Source organism: Podarcis filfolensis (genome assembly GCF_964270895.1).
Source record: "Podarcis filfolensis genome assembly, chromosome: 3".
Taxonomy (NCBI): domain Eukaryota; kingdom Metazoa; phylum Chordata; class Lepidosauria; order Squamata; family Lacertidae; genus Podarcis; species Podarcis filfolensis.
In genome coordinates this window covers 58,759,453-58,782,171 of record NC_139606.1, presented here as the reverse complement: position 1 = coordinate 58,782,171, position 22,719 = coordinate 58,759,453, and the positions used below count along the sequence as shown (strand labels likewise).

At 39.3% G+C, this 22,719-nt stretch overlaps 1 protein-coding gene and 1 long non-coding RNA gene across 15 annotated transcripts in view; one reads left to right on the top strand and one right to left on the bottom strand.

Annotated features, from left to right (window-relative positions):
• The window catches only part of LAMA2 (laminin subunit alpha 2), a 359,840-nt gene that overhangs the window by 33,341 nt on the left and 303,780 nt on the right, over positions 1-22,719 (bottom strand). For all 13 annotated transcript variants that reach the window (XM_083607541.1, XM_083607530.1, XM_083607532.1 and 10 more), the window contains 8 exons: positions 18,948-19,102; positions 13,026-13,169; positions 11,407-11,540; positions 9,463-9,622; positions 5,876-6,000; positions 4,787-4,949; positions 2,129-2,273; positions 573-714 (listed from right to left, as the gene is read on the bottom strand). In XM_083607541.1, the coding sequence (XP_083463667.1) occupies positions 573-714; positions 2,129-2,273; positions 4,787-4,949; positions 5,876-6,000; positions 9,463-9,622; positions 11,407-11,540; positions 13,026-13,169; positions 18,948-19,102 (1,168 nt within the window). The remainder of the gene's footprint in view (positions 1-572; positions 715-2,128; positions 2,274-4,786; positions 4,950-5,875; positions 6,001-9,462; positions 9,623-11,406; positions 11,541-13,025; positions 13,170-18,947; positions 19,103-22,719) is intronic.
• Positions 1-22,719, top strand: part of LOC310760031 — an 82,823-nt gene that overhangs the window by 41,486 nt on the left and 18,618 nt on the right. Inside the window, exons 2-3 of one of the 2 annotated variants that reach the window (XR_014546706.1) lie at positions 8,126-8,237; positions 11,189-11,386. This is a non-coding gene — a long non-coding RNA (uncharacterized lncRNA). Of the gene's footprint in view, positions 1-8,125; positions 8,238-11,188; positions 11,387-22,719 lie in introns of those variants that run through there. The other variant, XR_014546705.1, reaches the window with a different exon arrangement.

Sequence of the window (22,719 nt, the reverse complement as noted above, 5' to 3'; positions counted from 1 at the left end):
GAAAATACTTTATGCATAATAAAATTTACAGGAAGATTTTAAGCTGAGCAAGAAATTCTGTCTTGAGTTCATATGCGATTAAACAGAAAATGAAAACAGATACTAGGGCAGTGGGGATGGAGCTACATGTCGTGCCTCAACCACATTTCTTTAAACTTGGCTACTGCTTCATCTGTGCAAATTGAGCCTGGAATGATAGGGCCTGGAGCAGAGAAGTTATGGGCGGGAGCAGACACACTACAATTTTTTCCTACCAGCTGTTTCTCCACCAGTCCCCATATAATGCATTTTCGTATGTTATTTTCAGTAATATATGCACCTGTATGCACATTTTGTCCTAGGTATAAGCATTTTTGTATGCATTAGTTGGCTGGAGAAGCCCCCTGCAAAATTCAGGTAAGTGTGAATTTCAGTGGTTGGCTGTGTTTTGGTTCGTGTATTGTTTCAGAATAGGGTATGTGGCATAAGTATCCTTTTGGTGTGCAATCCTTTCATGAATCCTTAAGAAAAGGTTTAGAGAACAATTGCTGTTCCTGAATTCCTTTAGTTGACTATGTGCTAAGTGCCATTACCTTAGGTTTCGTCTCAGTGTTGGCAATCCACCAAAATAGATGGGCTCGTCGGCTTTCAAGTTGAGGCCAAAGTGCTTCCCTGTAGCAATTGTTGTGATGATCTCTTCCTGGTTGGAGTCTATGTCTACAATTGATACATTAGCTGAGAAAATATAAGAAGAAAAATTAAATAGGGCTTTGAGCTACAGAAGAATTTTCAAATGTTTATAACTACTTCTTCCTTTCTTGAGCAAACACACTTGTCCATACCCTCTTTTCAATTAAGAGAGGGAAAAGTATGACCAGGTACATTCTGATTATAACAGTGATTGGTTTTTGAATAGCCTTTTCTAGCTGAATGGCACATAACTGCTTGCTAGGAGGAAGAAAAGAGAAACCACTAAGGGTGAAAAAGCAGAACACAGTTGAAAAAGAACAACAAAAAAGCAAGCATGGAAATTAAAAATGCAAAGGGGGGGGAATGGATGTGTCAGACCCCCCAAAAAGTTCAGAATTATTAAAACAGACAGTTCATTGGGAGAGATTCCCCCCTGTACCCTCAGCTATAGCCCCAAGCTTAATTATCCCTATTTTATCATGTTGACTGATTGAGAAAATATTTTTGAGAATGTACAAACTAGAATATCCATCAAAACCAAAAGAGCAATAAAATATGTAATACCACCAATGTGATCAGGATTTTATTCTAGTCACTTTGCTTAAACGGGTTGTGACCCTTCCACGACTGCAGAGTATTTATTTTGGCAGGGACAAAACTGCAAAAGTCTACCTTGGTGAACATACACAGAGAAGTTTCTGGATTTCAGGGTTCAGCAAGACAGCATGAATCAACTGGAGCCAAAGATTGTTTCAGCTCAGCTTTCTTATTTCAAACAGAGATGTATGACATTCTTATAGGCTTGATTAGACATCCTATAGATATTTTGCCTTTGGAAATATTCTCACTGCATTTTTATTTTAAGTTGAATTCGGCAGCAATGTTAGCAGTCATGTAAATTAAAGTTGCCTGTCATTTATGGGGAGTCTTTTTCTCCTTGCAGTACAAAGGGCTGTGACAATGTGCAAAAAGGGCCCATTGTGTATCGTAGACAGATATACTGTGCCATCAGTATTTTAACTCTCCACATTTTGAAAGCAGTTTGATAGATTTAAGTTATGAAAGGCACCATGAAGTACAAAACCCAATTTACATTCTAACAAAAATAGTGTAGGTTTGTTTTATGAACTCTGAACAACATCAGGGCACTGCATGAAAAAAACATTTTTCACTCAGATGCATTTTAGAGTGTAATTTAGGTAGCTGTAAGGCAGAATTATGCCTGAAAAATTAAGCTACCATTTTCAAAAGAAAATCATAAGAGACCTGTTTGACACTGCAATCAGTCACAGCTAACCTGAGCCATCTGTAATTTAAGCAAAAGAAGTTGCTAAATCACTTTCTTTTACAACTTTCTAAACCCAGCAATTTTGTGCATCATCTTCTCCATGATTAGATAGTTAGCTGTGCTGGATAAGATAATTAGGACATTTATGATGTTATCACTGCAGGAACTCACCTTGTTTTAGAATTCTTGACAAGGTGAATGATTTCCATTTCCCGTCATTGTGGTTCTGGTTGCCAACAACAGAAGCTGTTCCTGAACCGAGATCATAACTGACTTTAATACGCCCATCACTGAGCTCTATGCTCATGAAATCTTTCTGTTAATGAGAAGCATTAGAAACTTTATTTAGGATGCAGTCCTATGCCCAGTTTTTTGAAAGTAAGCCCCACTGACCTCAATGAGACTTACTTCTGAGTAAACATGTAGGCTGATGATTGCACTGTGAGATTTTGAAAGACAGCTGATTTTCTGATGAAAGTAATCTCAAATAGTGACTAGCCCCCCTTCCCAACAATATCTAAGATTATTTTTCTGCCATTTCTTAATAGAGGTTTAGTTCAAAGAAGGCATCATAGGTGAAGTTAATTTGTTGCCGCCTCAGTTCCTAAGAAGGTAAATGAATAAAGTGGAAATATGTTGCTCTTTAATTTCCAACCAGGCAGTAAATTATTGTGAACGGCAAGGTGGAGTCGCTTGCATTCATCACTGCAACACAGATCTTGATAACATTAAAAAATGATCTGAAAAATAATAAATAACCTCCGACTCAAGTCTCCAAATTAATATTCTTCTTACAGGATTTTGTGGCAGAAAGAAAGAAAAAAGCTGAAAAAGACCAGTGTGCCTTCATACATGCTTGGTTAACTTAGGTGTCTCTTTGTATCACTGCCACCGCATTCCATGGGCTGCTTGCCTGTTTTTGCAAACACTACCACCCTCTGCATATGTGTTGCTGGTAATGTCCACATTTGGTAAATATCAATATTCTGACAACCCCATAACAAGTAAATGCTAGTGATCACACTTTAAGTGACTGACTGCATTTGCCAGTGCATATTGGAGTTTCAGACATTCACAAATATCTCTAGAACTGTCAAAGTTCTCATTATATTTGCCAATAACTGACACATTTCAGACATGCAGTATAATCTATACAGAACTTCTTGCCATCTGTTTATTGCAGCTGGTTCCATTTCTAAGGGAAGAACTAGGACAATGACAAGTTAGTTTGCAGTTAAAATCCCTATAATTAGATTATCACCTAATGGATAGATCCCTATGGGACTATTTCCTTTATCACCTGAGAACATGTTACAGTTCTCTATGGGAACTGGGAGGTCTGTGTAGACTTCATATATCTAATATCTAGCCACCCCTCTCTGTACTAATGTCTGATCGGCAGTGATTCTGAAGGAGTTTCACAGTTCTGTTGACAGCAGCAATGCCAAGTGAAACTCTGTCGGAGTGCAGCTTGTAGTCTTGTTCCAGCAGTAAGTTCCAGTTGACTAGAATGGGCCTTTGTTTTGAGCAGGCATCCCCAAACTCGGCCCTCCAGCTGTTTTGGGACTACAATTCCCGTCATCCCTGACCACTGGTCCTGCTAGCTAGGGATGTTGGGAGTTGTGGTCCCAAAACAGCTGGAGGGCTGAGTTTGGGGATGCCTGGTTTTGAGCTAATCCTACCACTCCAAAAAATTATATTGGTGCACAAAGCAACTCATGTGCAAGGGCTGATTATTTCAAATGAGGATGCAGGTGCACTGGCTATGCATTTCTACGCATGATCTGTTCTATACAGACATATTAATTAGGCAGCCCAGGCATGGGTTTAAGTCAGAGGTGAGAAATCCATGTCTCCCCAGACATTGTTGGACTCCAGTTCTCATCCGTCCAGCCAGCACAAGCAGTGAACAGGGTTGATGGTAAATTGAAGTCCAGCAACACCTGGAGGGTCACAGGTTCTCTAACTCTGATGTTAGATATGTCTACATACACCCAGAAGATGAGAACATTTATACCATTTACTTGAGATTGAGATCTCAAGTAGCTTCCACAGTGCAGAGAAGGAGAAGTAGTTGAGGCACTGGAAGTGTACACTGACCTCCCAATCTCTGTAATGTTCTTGTAATGTCTGTGCATGGTAATAGGTAAGGAATAAGGATCTACCAAGCCTGGGAACCTGTGGCCCTCCAGATGTTGTTGAACTCTAACGTCCATCAACCACTGCCAGCATGTCCAATGGACAGGGTTGATTGGAGTTGTAGTCTAGCAACATCTGGAGGACCACGGGTTTCCCCATCCTGCCCTATGCAAATCTATTAGTTTGCAGACATTGTACCCACACATGGAGAAGGATGTCTACTTAAAAATGTATGTCCCACTTTCCTTTCCTTTACACCCAAGGAAGCTAACAAAAAACCAGATACAAAAGTAATTGTTAACAAAAGCAAAAGCATTCTGGTGAAATGTTTTTGATACCATGTTATGCCTAACTCTAACAGATAACAGGTAAAACCCAATAGCCATTATTGAGGAGTCTTTTGCCATACAACTTTTTTTTTTTTTTTTTACAAATTATAAATTGTAAGAATAATCATTGTAATGATCTGCACAGAGCTCTGTGCAAAGCATTATACAAGCTGCTCGGTTAAGTTCTTGCAAATCACACAGATTGACTATAAATGGCCTCACAGAAGTCATTAAACCCAGTGTCTTCACTTAAGTGACATTCATCATGAGTGTAAAAGCATGCATGTTAATCTCTTTATAAGGAACTGTGTAATTCATAATGTTAATGAAAGAAGCCAAGAAACATTTAGGCAAGCTTTACCAAGTCTATTGTAGCAAGGTACATCAGAAGAGCAGTGGAAGAAAATGTCTTGAACTTGAACATGACCATGGAGATATTTGGGTTCCATCTTATTGGACGGCTCACCAAAGCATAACCTTCTCCATCAAACTGAACAGTTCCTTCACCATCTGCCACCTGTGGGCTGAGGAGGAAAGGGAAATTTTCAAAATCTAAATCAGAACTTCCAGAACTGCTTTACATAGAAGCAACCATGAAAAAGCATTATCAGGGGCTGGCAACTATTTCACATAGACAAACCTTCTCAAAGCTGAAATGTTTTGTGCAGCTGCTGCAAGTAAAGAGCAGTGAAATCACCCCGGCATTCTGTAGAGATTAGCTGCACATTTAAGTTCCCTGTGTGGAACTCAGTTGCGCAGCTGATCAAGCTGGGTCTCAGCCTGTTCCACAGCAGACATCACATATGTAGGACAGGTGGGCATTGCTTGGGGGAAAGAATCCCACAGGCCAAATTGGACCTGTGCTGGGTCAAATCTGGCCCACACGCCGGAGGTTCCCAATCCCCACTATGTGTTTTCAAATCAATACTTTATGAAGAAGAAAAGAAGAGGAAGGAATTAGTCCTGTGTTGTATGCAAACTCTACAATTATCTTGTTTAGCATGTTGACCAGTCAATCAGACATGGATTGGATATGCATGAGCAGACTTTCATGAGCTTGGTTCCTATGCCAAAAAATCAAATTAGGGTGGCTTCAAAATGTCATTTCCTATATGAAAATGGCCATATGAACCAGCTGTAATATATTTAGAGGTGATATTTAGAGAACCTTAATAGGTTTAACTTTTTAAAAGATATATCTTTAGCTTCCGACATCCATGCCTCATTTATAGTTGATAAGCACAGATTTGTATCTATGAAGCATATGTGGTTATTCATTTCTGTCTAGTAATTGGCATTTGTTATACTGAAACTGTTGAAGAGAAACATGAAAACACAGGGGAGAATTTATTTAGGCAACTTGGTATTTAACAGAATTATGACTTTTTTTTGGTTCAGGTAACCTGCACATCAATAGCAATAACACTGACAATATACAGCAAAATCTTACCTGACAGCACACCCTTTACACTCTCCTTCAATGTCTCTGAAATTCCATAGTCCTATTGGTTTGCTGTCTAAATAAGTCTCTCCCATACAGCCGGTGAAAGTAGTAACTCGTACAGCTTCAGATTTCTGGAAGCAGAAAACATCCAGACTGAGTTCTGAGCTCTTGGTTAATGGACAATGGTATTGTGAGTACATGGTCACTGGTTTATTAGGCAGATAGCATTTGCTTGTTCGAAAGTCCCCAAGTACTTTTTAGTCTTCAACTGATGTGGAAAAATGGTTGAAATGGACCCAATCCTTTGTGTCCAGGAATGTACACTAATGCAAAAACAAGAAGTTTGCTAGTCTGCTGAATGAGGTCAGCTGTGTGGCTTCACATACTAGGATGCTAAACGGTGATGAAAGGAGGCGAGAGCAGGCTGATCTGCAGTCTTCCCCCAAAGCCATTCTAAGTGGATCTCACTATGGAGGCTGCTTTCCTTGTTGGTAAACTGTGGACTGGCCTCCTTCATCGCTTCATGGTTTCCCGGTCATTATAAAGTGTGCTCACAGTTGAAGTTGGAATATCAAACAGTCTCCTTTTGAACTCATTTAATAGTTGATGAAAGTCTGATATTTTGCTATACATCTGGTGGTTGTGAAAAACTTCATTGTTATAAATGAAGATTCCATGAGATGAATCCTGGAGAATAACTGCTCATTACACCCTTTCCTTCCTGCTGATAGTTGTCCGACTCAAACAAGCAGCTATGTGTTACCTGCTTGATTCAAGCCATGTGAAAGTTTCTCCAAGGGGAAAGCCATTTAGACAAGGAGTAGGGAACCTTTTCAGTCAAGGACCACGTTCTCTCACTGGCAACCTTGTAGGGGCCATATGCCAGTGATGTGCAGGGCCAGGGGGGAAAGTGGGTGGAACAAGTTTGATTCTTAACATTGTACAGTAGGCCACATTCCATCCATACAAAAAAATAGAGGTTTCTGCACACACCTCTCCATCCTCCATACAGGCAATCCAAAGGCATTATCATCATTCAAGAACACATCCCTGCCAGGCCAAAACACATGAGAAGGGCATGGATCAGGGCTGTGAGGGGTGTGGCCTGGTGAGAATCCCAAGGGCCAGATAGAGGGGCCAGGGAGGTAGCACTCAGTCTCTGTGCCTGAGATTCTCTACTGCTTCTAAGCTCAGAGAATCCTAAAGCTCTTCCATACTATATGAGCAGATCCATTAGGTGGTTTCTGCAAAGATAATGCTGCCAGTAGCAGATGATGTGGTTGGCTGGTGCTTCCCATTTCACTTCTGGCTGGTTCTGCTGCTGCTGCTTACCAGGAAGTAGATGGGGAGAGGGGGTGGCATGGTTAGCAAGGTGCAAATACTCTGGCAGAGCCAACCTAGAATTCCGACCAGTGCCTCTGCATTGCGCCGATCTTACCACTACGTTTTCCTTCTCCCTCTCCTTCCTGGTAAGCAGCAGCAACACAATTGACCAGCGGTCAGGTGAGTGGTGTGGTCCCATCACACCATCTGGTGAATGCTGCCTTAGAATGTCCGAAAGAGAAGCTGGGAACTTAACTAGGATTCACTGTTTAGCAGTCAGAGTAGACTCTTGACAAAGTTAAATTAATAAGTTGGGAGTGATTTATTACTATTATTATAATTATTATTCACAAGCCAGAAATATTAACATTTAAATTCCCCCCAAAATACTTGGCTAAGGTCATATGGACTGCTTTTAGAGTATTTGTTCCAAGAGGAACTTGTCCTTTTCTAAAGTATCCAATCTTCTTTTATGTTTCACTTCATCAATGTGAGCTAGTTTCAATTCCAGATATTTAGCAATCTAAGACACACAAGCACCTGCTACTTTTCATGAAGCAATTATGATTATTAAAAATATTAATGTGTGAGCATATGGAGAAGAGCAACTTGACTTTCAAAGTGAGGCATGACTTGAAAGTGTAACAACATGGGCGATCTGTTCCAAGGTCATTGTGAATATTTTAATTGGCACATTTGAGAACTTCATGATGAGCAGGCACTGCATTCTACTGGAGTAAAACTGAAAAAGCACATTGGAAAGGGGGGGGGACAAGTCGAAAGAGGGAAGAAAAATAGATTTTTTTTTAAAAAAATCCTAAAACGGGGAAATGGCAAGTACCATCTTACTATGGTTGCCAGAACTGCACTGTATCTTTTGGGAGTTGGGCAGCTTCTTCTGCCCATTTGTCTCATGGACTATTTTTCTTTTAGGTGTAATGAACATTAACTCCAGGTGTGCCACACAGCAGATGACAGGACAGGGGGGCAATGAGAGACAGAAGCCATGGCTGCCTCATCTCCTTTTGCATCAGGAAACTTAAAGGTACAGTGCAGATTTTTGTTTAAGAAGGTTTTTCCTTGAAGTAGAACCCCATAATTGTGGAAGTTCAATTTTATAACTGTTTTTGCTTCAATGGCTTTATTCTGTGAGACAGTTTATAAATTTATTTATTAAAATAAACAATAAAATAAAATGTTGCACACAAAAATTATACAATTTGCTAGATCAGGCACAGAAATAACTCTAACTTTGATAGAATGTAGTTCAGACACAGAAATAAGTAATTCTTTAAAGTATTTTTTTTTCAGACTGATTGACAGTATCTTGATCGCTCTACATTGTCATTGTTTTTCAGTCTGACTGACAGACTGGATGCAGAGCTGCTTGGGAGATACCTGCATAGCCTGTCAAACATCTTTCCAAACTTGTCATTCCAGCCGAGTGTTTGTGCAAAGTATCCAACATCACCCACTTATAATCTTAGATTTCACTTCAGAGCCGACTGCTAGGATATAGGTGCGCGAGTGTGTGCAAGCTCTGACCTTATGCCATATGAACCCATAATGAATGAAAAATGTGCTTGCATTGCCTCTTCGTGCCATATCCCGCAATATAAAAGGAATCTGAAAGCTAATACTGAAATCCTTCACTCAGTTATAAGCACTTTAGTCCCAGATTTAATGGAATAGTGATTGTGACCCCTTTTAAAACACTGCAGGCCTTTTGTGTTCTATAAAACTATATCCAGTGTTCTTCAGTAATGTTGGAAAAGGATTTGATATTGATCTGGATTGCTAGAAAGCATTACATAGAGCAACATGCCCCATTAATATCGTCACCTTTATATTGATAAAATATATAGTCTGTCACCTATTTCCACAACCACCCTTCTGCAAATGATCTGAAATACCCAGAATGCTTACTGGATTAGCCAATATAAGCAGCATTGCAGCATACTGCAGATAGAGACCAACAACTGATGGTGCAATCCCATGTATATCAACATGGAAGTAAGACCTAGTAGATGCAGCAGGACTCATTTCTGAGTAAGCATGCACTGGATGCGATGATAAATAAGAACCACCTGATGCCTCAAATATAAATAGCCTGATCCCGAGCTCTTCTATGCAGCCTGATAAGAGCTACTGAACATGGAAGGGTGCTTCATTCATTTGACTAAGATTGCCATCTTTGCTCAATCTAAAAGAAAGTAAATCAAAGGATGGTAACATGATTAAATTGGACTAGTGAAGTAACAACCCATTACCTTTATTTTGCCAGTTAGGCCTCCAACAAACAGCATGGCATTTGCATCCACATCCAGAATTGTGTAACCAGGTGGAGAAATTGCACTGAAAATGCTTGGTACAATGGTGGCTTTAGGACCTTCCAATGCCTGTACGGAAACGGTGCCATTTCTTCCAGTCCTTCATGAGGAAAAAAAAGAGAGATATGGGAACCATTGATGAATGAATTCATAGGCTCATTAAAAGTCCTGAGTCAGTAAAGAAATTTACACATACAATAGAACATTTTTTGAATTTCTATGCAGAACTTTTAGCCTATGAGGAGATATTGTGGGTCACAGCGTAACTGACTAGCTGTTGATCTCATGAAGGAGATCAGCCAGTGGGCCACTCTTTATTGATTAGGCCTCATCACAGCTGCCCGACTAAAGGTGTCCTTAACAGTAGTTCATTATCCGGTGAAGCCGTGAATGGTGCTGCCTTCACAAACAAACAAACAAACATACAAACAAACAAACATTCCAAAGGGCCACAACACAGTATTTGGGGACTAGTGATGCCAGACCCTCACACAATCTCACTGCTGCTTCCAGGGAAGGTTCCTTAGCAATAAACATTAAGCCCACTACTTATTGTGAACTACTGTGTCTGTAAAACCCCAAACAAATCTCTGCTGTTTTAAAAGGAAGTAACCAGAATAAAGATATATCTCAGGTTTATTCAAATGGAACAAATGAAAGATTAAGCTCTCAATTAAAAACTTTTATTAAAAACTGAAAACCTTCCATTGATTTTTAAGAAAATGAAACACAACAATCCTTTAATGCATTAATTTATTCCACAGAGATTGATTATTTCATGCATCAATTATATCCTTCCATTTATGGAGCAGAAATATTTATCAAAGTTTTTCTTTCTCTGCAAGTGCCAGGCCTTTAAATTCCAATTCACTTTGCCTCAACATGCTGATAATCTGAACAAGATATGCATGGCATTCCCTGGTGAATATTATCTAGAAAATAACATAAATTGCACTGTCATGCAAATTACCGGCAAAAGCGTTAAACTATTCTAATGGTGCCTACTGTATAATTAGACTGTAAAATGAAATGTATTACTAAACATATAATTACAATGTCGTATAACATACTTAACGAATCATGAATAAGCATTAGTATATTTCATAAAGGTGGCTAGTTAATTGGCATAGACATCTAACTAGTACTGTCAATGGAATTCCTGTCTGCTATAACTTCTAAGAATAATAAAAATGCCCCCCATAAAACTTGGGTCCCACACTTCTGTTTCAGAATTACTCTATCAGGGTGTGATATTCAAAGAAAATAAGGTCAGAATTATATACTATATATGCTGCAATCACTGCATTATATAATCTTCTGTGATAGATTAAGTATGTCCCATCATGTTCATGCTCACTGCTGGCACAATCTTTTGGGGGAGAAGGGCCAGAAAGATTTACGGGAGGGTAAGGTTCAAAGGCCTGATCTTGGATATGGTCATGATTAAACTGCATAAAAACTTGTGCATTCTTAAGAGTCTTAGTCGGGTTTGCATTACATTTTATAATAACGATGCTCCTGACAAAGAATGCATGTGGCATGAACCATTACACAAGACAACAGTATCTAGACATTATAAAATGTTGTTCATATATCAACAGAAAGTTACTGGCCATCAATTCAGAAAAAAACCTACGTAAATAATTTAGTACTTTTTAACCCACAGGAAGTGATAAACTATGGCCAAAGCCCTCGGGGAAGAAGTTGTGGTAGTAGTACGACTGATGCTAGTACCACTGCTGAAAACGCCCTGCTTTTAACAAGGAAAGATTTAATCTCAGGAGCAAATGAAATTGAAACATGGCGTCTTCATTTTATATCATAATACAAAGGGTGTGTGTGTGTGTGTGTGATGAGACTTGTATGGAAAAAGCGAGTACTTGCCTTGATGCTTCAATTCGGTACCAAAATCCGTCGTCAATTGTCAGATCTGGATATTCAACCCGTCCAACACCGGATCCCACATCCCACAGGAAATCCACTTTGCCTTTACGCATTTCGATGGCCAAAAAGTCAGTCTACAAAAAAGACATTTCATTTTAAAAAAATTCAACTTATTTAGAGAAATAATAGCAAAGCTACTTGGGAGCAGAGACAGTAACAAAAACGCAAGGCAAAGTGAGAGAATTAGTAAAATAATGAAAATAAGAAAGATGTGAGTGGAGGACAATGAGTCACCATCACTTGAGGTGGAATAATCTTTCAAAATCCTTAATTTTCCTTTTGGAGATTTACTTCTTATCATGATTTACATGCCATTTTTGTGAATTACTCTAATTATAGCATAAACATGTATTTTTCCTCTTTGTGGGCTTATTTCAAATATTGGCTTATTTGAACATATAGCGAAAATTATAGCCACAACCTATCAGTGCAGACATTCCCAGGACTAAGCACGTTCTACATCGATAGTAAATACTATTATAATAGTAATATACAACAGTAAATACTAATATATTTACTGCTGTTAGCCACTCTGAGCCCGGCTCTGGCTGGGGAGGGCGGGATATAAATAAAAAATTATTTTTTTATTATAATACTAATATAACAGTAATTACTATTGATGAGATGCAAAGTAGTGCATTTGTACAGAAAAAGGCCAGGAAAGCATCTGATAAATAAACATTCAAATTATGTTTCCCTTTCTTTTCTTGGGTGTCTTATTTTGTTTCCTTGTGCCATGTTTTTTTTAATATCCATTACAGCAGAGGCCTCAAAAACTGTGTCCTGGGCCTCTCTGGACCTCTGTGGGGGCCTGACTATCTGTTACAATGCTGGCCATGATGATTTCCTATGGAAAAGGGGCTGGGCGGGTCATCTAAAGTGCTGCATGCAGCAGGGGATTGCTGAATCCTTTCCTTCTTACACTTCCTTCCCAATCAGTCTTCTGCCAGCCATCTTTTTCCTGGCTGATAGAAAAAATAATAATTGCAAGATAACTTTACTCTTTTGATTCAGCTTTTATAACCTTAGGCTGCATAAGTCTTATGCACACTTATCTGGGAGTAAATCCCACTGAACTCGGTAGGAATTGCTTTTGAGTAGATATGTACAGAATTGCATGCTTAAGGTTGTTCTCATCAAGCGGCTTACTTTTTCTTACCAGGAGGTTGATGGGTGAGATGTGGAAGCTGGTGCAGTGCAAATGAACCAGCAGAGACCATCTGATCCTCCTGCAGGTGAATTTGCATCACAGTGACCTCACTGCCTTGGCCCCTCCCACTTCCCGTAAGCAATAATCAGAGAATAGTGACTGAGCCCTACACAGTGAGCTTTTTCTGCCACAATCCCAACGTACATCAACGAGCTGTATAATTTATAAATCTGTTTCGCATGGTTAAAAGACAGTCCTTTTGATCTTTGTTTGCCTTACGGTGAATTACAATTATTTAGTTAACCTTAGTTTCCCTGCCCTTCCACTGTGCCTTTATTTACATTGACATTTGCTACAGGTGTACAGATCGGATTAAAATTTCCCCAAAGGAAAACGAATGCAGACTTACAAATCTGTTACTTCCAAGGTAAAAAAGCAGATTGTCGGCCACTGTTGTCTTTACATTGAGAATGACAGTGTTGTAGCTTCCTTTCTTTATCTCTGGTTTGTATGTACGAATGCAGTTGCCTCCAGAAGCTACAGATACTTTAATCTTCAATGGAAACAGAAGAAAGAAAAGTTGGGGGGGGGGGGGAAATCAGGAGAGAGAACTCAGGTTATACAGCTCATTACCGCCAGTGTAACAGTTAGGTATCCACAAATACATGCAGCGGACTCATTTTTGTCACTTTTCAATCATATGCTCCCTTGAAGTTTAAACTGATGGAATAAATTGCAATCTACTTCCTAAAAACTGGGTTTGGATTACAGGTCATGTACTCGCAATTATTTTGCAGTAAGAATTAACTAGGATATGTGACCATGAACAAGGGTCAGCTATGACAACATACCTGTTGAATATATTCAGAAATGGTTGCTAATGAACCCACAAGGGTGAATGCAGCCTATGTGGGATGTGTGGTCTATAGGATGCCTTATTTTGAATGCATTCTTCTCTCCTGTGTTCTGTTTGCATTACGGAAGACTTTCATGTATTTTAGTTCTACTGTCAGTTGCTAGTTCCATCTCAGAGGATCTCTTGCAGCTCTTAAAACTAATTATCTAATATTCATTAAGAGTTCACTTGGTGCTTACAATATTATTGCCATGGCATTTATGTGAGTATAATAAACGACTCAATAAAGTCCTGGACCATTTGCTTTACTGAGCTCATGGAATCTTGTTACCAAAACAAATAAGAATGTAAACAATTCTATTTTGTTTTTCAAGTTTATGAAATAGAAATACATTTTGGCGATGGCACAAATAGTATCATATCCATATTTGTGGAAAATTAGGCAAGTGTGTTTTCCTTACCCGTTTCCATTTTTTTTTAAAAAAAACTGATGATTATGGGATTGTGAAAACCGCTGCCATTTTTCCTGTGTGTCCTCTTCTCAACTTTAATATGACTATGTGGTTGTGTAACTGTGTACATGAGGGATGGAGAACCTGGCTCAGATGTTGTTGGGACTCAAAATCCCATCAGCCAAAACCAGCATAGCTAATGGTCAGGCATGATGGGAGCTGTATTTCAGCAACATCAGGAGGGCCACATGATGAGAGTGTATAAACAAGCCTCCTTTTGTAGCATGTGTGAACTAGCTACATGATTCTATATTAGGTACAAAAAAGAAGTAAGAAAGCAAGGAGATGTCCAATGTGGGACCATTTAGGTAAAAATGTAATATATTATATTTCTTTATTTGTTTTTTACATTGAGGTTAAGCCTCTTTCATTCTGGGCAGTGTTATATGGATTTGCCAGAGCCTCACATACCTAAATGAATAATAATTGAGCCATATTTTAGATAGTAATGAGATTTTTAAAGATGTTGTAGGTGTCACACATAGTTGTATTCAAAATTCACTAGATGATGTGTTTTAAAACTTTTGGCATGACTAAAATGCCACTGACATTGAATTGTTAAACCACCACATCATTTTGGGCTTTCCAACCACACAGTGAGGAATAGTTGGAATGCCTCCTCAGAGAAATGATAAACGTAATGAAAATAGCTTTAAAACCTAGGCATGAAAATTATTTCAAGAGGTGGAAGAAATAATCGGTTGCCTCGCCTCTATTTGCATGAAGAATCATTTATATATAGAAGGTGCTGTTTTATCAGCATTATACTACATACATTTATTTTTGTATTTCTCCTGCAGGCAGCATGATGCTTTGACTTGAATTAAACAGGAGCTGGCTAAACATTCATCTCTAAGGATTTTCTTTACAGATTCTTGTGGGTCATATGGCAAATAAGTTTAGCGTTACCAGCTGATCCCAGAGTTTAAAATGTAATTACACTGGGAAGACAGATTCGGGACTCAGTAATGAGGCTAGAAAATGATGCTCTTAACCCGAGGACACAAGGTGAAGAAAATCAGGAAAATGGGAAAGCAACCCAATTTAATATTCTTGGTGGTTCTGCAAAGATGCTGTCAGGTTCCATATATAACAGCAATGCTTGCTGATAAGAAAATTTCTACGTCTTGCAGTAATGGGGCCTTTTTTGTTTTGTTTTGTTAGGATGATTAATGTAAACACTTGATCAATATATTCATCATACAGCATTATTATAATACATTATTTTATTGATTAATATTTGTCATTAAATATAAACTGACACATCATTTCCAACTTTGCTCACTGTTCATGCTCAATGCACTGATCAAGTGTGAATTCAAAAGTTATAACAAAAAAAATTTTTTTTTTCTTTCCAGTAGCACCTTAAAGACCAACTAAGTTAGTTCTTGGTATGAGCTTTCGTGTGCATGCACACTTCTTCAGATACACTGAAACAGAAGTTGCCAGATCCTTCTATATAGTGAGAAGGTGGGGAGGGGTATTACTCAGAAGGGTGGTGGGAATGGGTGGTTGGCAGATAGCTGTGATGAGCTTGTTGACTACTCTTAACGACTGCAATAGGTCTTACAGGAAAAAGCAAGGGGTGAGAAGGTGAAAAATGGCTTTGTCATGTATAATGAGATAAGAATCCAATGTCTTTGTTCAGACCAGGTCTCTCCATGGTTTTAAGTTTGGTAATGAGTTGCAATTCAGCAGCTTCTCTTTCCAGTCTATTTCTGAAAATCTAAACCATGCTGAAAGGAGAGCCATAGATAATCTCAGAAACAACCCAGACATTATAATTAAAGAAGCAGACAAAGGTGGAGCTGTCGTTATCATGGACAAAACTGACTACATTCAGGAGGCTCACAGACAACTTTCCAATACCGCCTTTTGCATAAAATTGGACTCAGACCCCACACAAGAATACAAAAAAGAACTGAACAAGATTGTTAAGGAGCTACCCCCACACATCCAAGAACAGATCCTCACCAACACACCAACAGAACCTCGACCAGGAACTTTCTATCTTCTACCTAAAATACACAAACCAGGAAATCCAGGACGCCCCATCATTTCAGGTATTGGCACTATTACAGTGGGTGTCTCCGGTTATATGGACTCTGTTCTGAAACCATATGCCATCAGTGCTCCCAGCTATGTACGTGACACCACAGATTTTCTGAGGAAAATACAATCTTTAAATAATCTTCCCAACAACACTATACTAGCTACTATGGATGTGGAATCTCTGTATACCAACATCCCACACAACGATGGTTTACAAGCTATAAGGAACACCATTTCAGATAAAACCACAGCGGACTTTGCCACCAAACTCTGCCAATTTGTCCTTACCCACAACAACTTCAAATTCGGTGATGACCTGTTCCTTCAGATCAGCGGCACAGCAGTGGGCACCCGCATGGCCCCACAGTATGCCAACATCTTCATGGCAGATTTAGAACAACGTTTCCTAAACTCCTACCCACTCAAACCTCTCTTGTACCTGCGATACATTGACGATATTTTTATCATCTGGACACATGGTCAACAGACCCTGGACACCTTCCACCAGAAATTCAATGATTTTCACCCCACAATCAACCTAACAATGAATCAATCTATGCAAGAAATACATTTTTTGGACACTACTATAAAAATACAGGATGGACGCATAGACACCACCTTATACCGTAAACCAACTGACCGACAAACATATCTACATGCCTCTAGCTACCATCCCAAACATACCAAACAGTCCATTGTATATAGCCAGGCACTACGTTACAGACGTATCTGTTCCAATTCTACAGACAGAGACTCTCACCTAAGAGATCTACAGCAAACCTTTTTAGAACTAAAATACCCAGCAGATGAAGTTAGACAACAGATCAACAGAGCCAGACAGATACCCAGAGAGAACTTGCTGCAAGACAGACCCAAAAAAGAAAATAACAGAACACCTCTAGTCATCACATACAGCTCCCAAGTTAAAACAGTACAACGCATCATCAGAGATCTACAACCTCTCCTGGACAATGACAGTTCTCTTTCTCAAGCTCTGGGAGGAAGACCTTTCATTGCCTACAGACAGCCACCTAATCTTAAACAACTCCTAACCCACAATAATACTACAACCAGACGTAACACGGACACTGGCACCAGAGCCTGCAATAAACCCAGATGCCAACTTTGCTGCCACATACACCCGGACAACACCATTACTGGCCCCAACAACATCACACATACCATCTCGGGACTATTTAATTGCTCATCGTCTAACATTGTATATGCCATCAAATGCCAACAGTGTCCCTCAGCTCTCTATATTGGACAAACAGGCCAAACCTTACGCCAAAGAATAAACGGACATAAATCGGACATCAAGAATCACAAGACAGAGAAACCAGTAGGAGAACACTTCAATCTCCCAGGACATTCTATACAAGATCTCAAAGTAGCTGTATTACTACAAAGGAATTTCAGAAATAGACTGGAAAGAGAAGCTGCTGAATTGCAACTCATTACCAAACTTAAAACCATGGAGAGACCTGGTCTGAACAAAGACATTGGATTCTTATCTCATTATACATGACAAAGCCATTTTTCACCTTCTCACCCCTTGCTTTTTCCTGTAAGACCTATTGCAGTTGTTAAGAGTAGTCAACAGGCTCATCACAGCTATCTGCCAACCACCCATTCCCACCACCCTTCTGAGTAATACCCCTCCCCACCTTCTCACTATATAGAAGGATCTGGCAACTTCTGTTTCAGTGTATCTGAAGAAGTGTGCATGCACACGAAAGCTCATACCAAGAACTAACTTAGTTGGTCTTTAAGGTGCTACTGGAAAGAAAATTTTTTTTTTTTGTTTTGACTATGGCAGACCAACACGGCTACCTATCTGTAACTTCAAAAGTTATAATATGCTTGCTGCACATCAACAGATACTCTCAGGATGATGACCGTAATCCCAGCACCTCTGCACAACAAGCACACAGAGGTCTGTGTGAACAAGGCCTAAACCACTCCATTACTGGAAAAAGGTCCATGCATCCAATGGGGAATGTTTGGTCTCGATGTCCATCTGTAATTACAGCACTACTTTTTTACCAATGTGACATCATAGTGGCTTAACCACAGTGACTGTGACAGAGTGATGCTCCAAAGGAAGCGGAACAATGAGCTTCAGTTTAATGACAGACCAGGTAGATACCATATTTAATCATGCAAACATGAGCCATGAGGAGAAGAAAGTTGTTTGAGTTTCTGGTTGTTGTGTTGTAAGATCCCATTATGGACGATCGATACAGATACTGTAAAACTTAAGGGCTTGATTCAACAGAGCAGCTAACAGGAACAAGTGCTGAGAGTTCTGCTAGTACAAGGGGACTTGATCCTCTCCTCTACTCACAGGCCCTCATGCTCCCATGTCGCCTCTGGAGCATCCAAAGAACGCCCCAGAACAGCATGTGGAAAGGGGAGCTTGCACTGATGGAACAATCTCCTTAATGCAATGTTGAATTCCACCCTTAAAGTTGCAGACTCCCTCCAAGACCAAGTGAACATTTACTGGTTATGTCATGGTAATTGCCTCCCCTACTTGGGCATGAGGAAACCTCTTTTATTACGACAATGTAGGGTTGGGCAAGTGCAACCAGATAGGAGGGTCTGCTGTCAATTCAGATTCAAACCACCCCACTCCTCCTGCAGCTAGAGGGATGCTAGTGGGTTACACAAACATTATGTGTGGTTCCTTCATTCCTGTTTTACCAATATGACTAGGAAATGGCTCCTACATTGCTAACCCTTAGATTACCAATTCTCAAGCAAGCTAAAGCACAACATGAGTCCACCCAGTTTTTGTGAGCTTTGTTACCAGCATCGTTATTTCCAGCCCTCCTTATCCCTTCTGAGATCTCTGTATGAATGAAATAAGATAGTTAAAGAAATAGAATAAGCTATTAGAAAGGCTTACGGAATTGGCTTGCTTCCTGGCTTGATTTATCAGTTCTTTAATCTGAGAGATGTTTTTCCCTAGGTTATCTTGAAGTTGTTTGATTGGTTTGAGTTTATCCATCAGTCGATCTGCTTCCTCTTCCAGGTTTTTAACAGTGTCTTCTGCATCAGCAACTTCATGTAAAAAACACACAACCAGAAACAGTGTGAGAAATTGGTTACAAACACCATGAGTTTGAGAACACTTGAGAACACTCTGGGCCAGTTTGAATATAACAATCCTATTTTATAAACTGTGGATTTTTTATTTTTTATTTTTTTAAGAAAAATCTTTATTTTTATTGGGGATGGGACTTGTTTGTTATAAACTGTGGATGATTAATCCAGGAATGAGTGTTGTGCAAATGCACACACCCTTCATGTGCCAGCCAAGGTCTGTATCACGATTGTTTTAAACAAACTTATTTCATCCTATGTGTAATTGGAAATTGTGGCTTACTCTTAGACTCCTGGTGTGGTTTCATATTGTCACTTGCAGTCCATGATTAACCCATAGTTTCTCAATTCAGAAGCAATGTAAAGTAGCTACAATGAAGGTGTGCATGCTAATTTTCAGATAAATAAATCATGCTTTATTCATTTGGGATTTAAGTGTTTGAAAAGCCCAGAAAAATATATATACTGATAACATTTTTTAAAAAGATGCCAAATAATTGCAACAATAATTTTAGAGCTTGATTGGCAAAATAGGTGCAAAGGAGAAATATTCAAAAGAGTGCTTTGGGCCTGAAGTTACAGGGTTGCTTTTTGTGGGGTTTTTTTTTTTTTTTTTTTTGGTGAGGTTAACTGAGATCCTGTGGCATGGAAAAGTTAGAGCTTAGAGGTCACAGTATGGACAGCTCAGGGTTCCAGAGTTTGCCTTTAGTCTTGATTTAATGGAAGCATTTTGTACTAATATGGTAGCTCATTAGTTTTCATTAGTTAGGAAACAAATTAGCACTCATTAGTTACATAGTCATAAATTAGAAGAAGAAAATAATTGTCTAACTCCAAATATGAGGACCCATGTCTCAGGACTTTTCATATTTGTTAAATCTGGTAAAGGTTGGTAGCCCACACTTGTTTTTTCACTAGCTCTTAATATTATAAAGTGTAAACCACATGACCACCCCCAGTCACTCAGGATTCCAGCTAACGTGGAAGCGTAGAGATCTGCAAGCATAGGCTTTCCTGCTTAGATGCCCATATTGCATGGGGAGTGAGACCAATAGTCTTTTCTATGTGCTGAACCCTCTTCGTGTGTTTAATGTGTAAAGGGATTTTTTGTTTGTTTTGTTTTGTTTTGTGTGTGTGTTTTGCTATATATATATATATATATATATATATATATATATATATATATATATATGGTAAAGGGACTCCTGACCATTAGGTCCAGTCGTGGCCGACTCTGGGGTTGTGGCGCTCATCTCGCTTTATTGGCCGAGGGAGCCGGCGTACATGTGGCCAGCATGACTAAGCCGCTTCTGGCAAACCAGAGCAGCACACAGAAACACCGTTTACCTTCCTGCCGGAGCAGTACCTATTTATCTACTTGTACTTTGATGTGCTTTTGAACTGCTAAGTTGGCAGGAGCAGGGACCGAGCAACGGGAGCTCGCCCCATCGCGGGGATTCGAACTGCGACCTTCTGATCGGCAAGTCCTAGGCTCTGTGGTTTAACCCACAGCGCCACCCGCGTCCCATATATATATATATATATATATATATATATATATATATATATATGTATGTATGTATTATAAAACTTATAACAATTACCGGGTTCTAGTTACATAATCCAATCACCACAAAAAAATTACACTGAATTTGTAGTGACATTACAAGCATTTTCTTAATTTGTCTGTGGACAGGCTAGATCAACCATCAATGTGAAGGGAATTTATGAGCACTGGTTTGCTCGATGAGACCAAGATGTCTCTGGAAGTCTGCAGACAGAATATAATGACAATAGCAATCTGCTGTGGCTTCTCTTCAGGTATTTGGTTTTCAGAGGTACAGAAGGAAGTTTCATTCCTCTGTCATGGACACTGACAGACACATTCCACATGAATTTGTCTAATCCTTTCAAAATGGAACAGTCAGTGGCTTTCATTGTGACCCAAGAGCCTAATGTCAACATATTTCTGGTTCCTTGCTAGGGATGGTGGGGCCGGTCAATTCTGGTTCCCTCAGTTTCTCATTCTTACAATCTTAAGTTCAGTTCTCCAGGGTTCTGAAGCTATTTCCCTTCAATTCTTCATGAAAATTCTTCAGCATTTTAGTCTGAATTTCTGCTAATGAACACATTTTTGTCTGCAGTTCTGAGTAATGTACGGCTTTGCAAATAATTTTCATCTAGCGTGTACTTTATATGCTATTTCCGCTAAATATTCATTTTCATACACATTTTCCCCAGTATATACATTTTGTAAACAATGATCAGAGAAGTGCTCCACAAAATTTTCATGTGAACTTTGAAGGATGGCTGTGTTTCGGTTCTTATATTGTACACTGGTAAGTATGAATTTGAGAAATTCAGCTTTAAATGTAAACTGAATTTAGTTTCTACCCTATACCTAGTCCTGTGACATCAATTTCTATACTATCAGACCTCCATTTCAGATCCATAAAGAAAGAAACACTAAGTTACTGTCAGCTTCTTTGGAGAGCTGGTTGCAGTATGTTTTTGCACACTCATCTTCAAGATACAATAGATGAAAAAAAGCAAGTGAAAAATGACAGAAGTAACAAGTTTTCAGAATCTGACTTGTTGGAACATGCAGAGCATCTGAAGGAGAACTGCACCTTCCAGGAGTCTTGACTCCGTATGACCTTTCAATAAAATGACAACTTTTGCCTCCTGCCATTCTTTGCTCAATTTCTCTCTTATGGCTTTAAGACGCTAAGTATGGGCTCGTAGCATCAGAACTGGTTGTGAGGTGTGTCCCTTTCCTGGTATGAATAACAGTGTTAGCGTCAATGTTGGAACATTGACTAGGCTAAATAGTAAGGCGTTATAGCGCAGCAACTTGCATAGGTACCATGCAAGTGTATTTGAGAAAATGAATGAAGCATATGGGCACAGCGGAAGGGGAAAGGCTAGAAAGAATAATAAAATTAGAACCTTATACGTACTGATTTCTGCAGACAAGTTTTGGAGATTTTAAAAAAAGAAGAAGAAAGAAAACTTGTAAGACAGTAGATTCGAAACAACAAACAACAACACAATAAAATGGATTACTGAACAGAAAACTGGAAGAATTCACAGTTTAGCACACAGTGTACTGCAGATTTGGCAGAAGTGGAGAATTTTCTCCAGTTTCAGGTGCCCACATTAGGTCCTCTAGATATATTGCCACTGGAGAACAATCAACAGAGTAAATGTAAGTGTACTTCATGTGATAATAGCTCAATGCAGATGAAGCATTTCCAGTCTCACAAGTCCCGGCCCCTTCCTCTCCCATTTCCTTTAATTATGGCACCTTTTGTCCTCCTCCTCCTCGTCTTGCCTTTCCTGTTCAAATCTCACCTTTTCCTTTTCATTACTTTACAAAGCAATCCTAATCATATCTAATCAGAAATAAGTCTTACTGAATTCAGTGGGGCTCAGTCCCAAGCAAATGGAATTTAGATGGCAGCTGAAGGTCTGTACCAAGCTGAGTGCTAATGATAGTTTTAATTTAACTTGGTGGGGTTATAAATTCTTGTCTACTGTGGTGTAGGTGGCACAGATTTAATGTTCACTGTAGG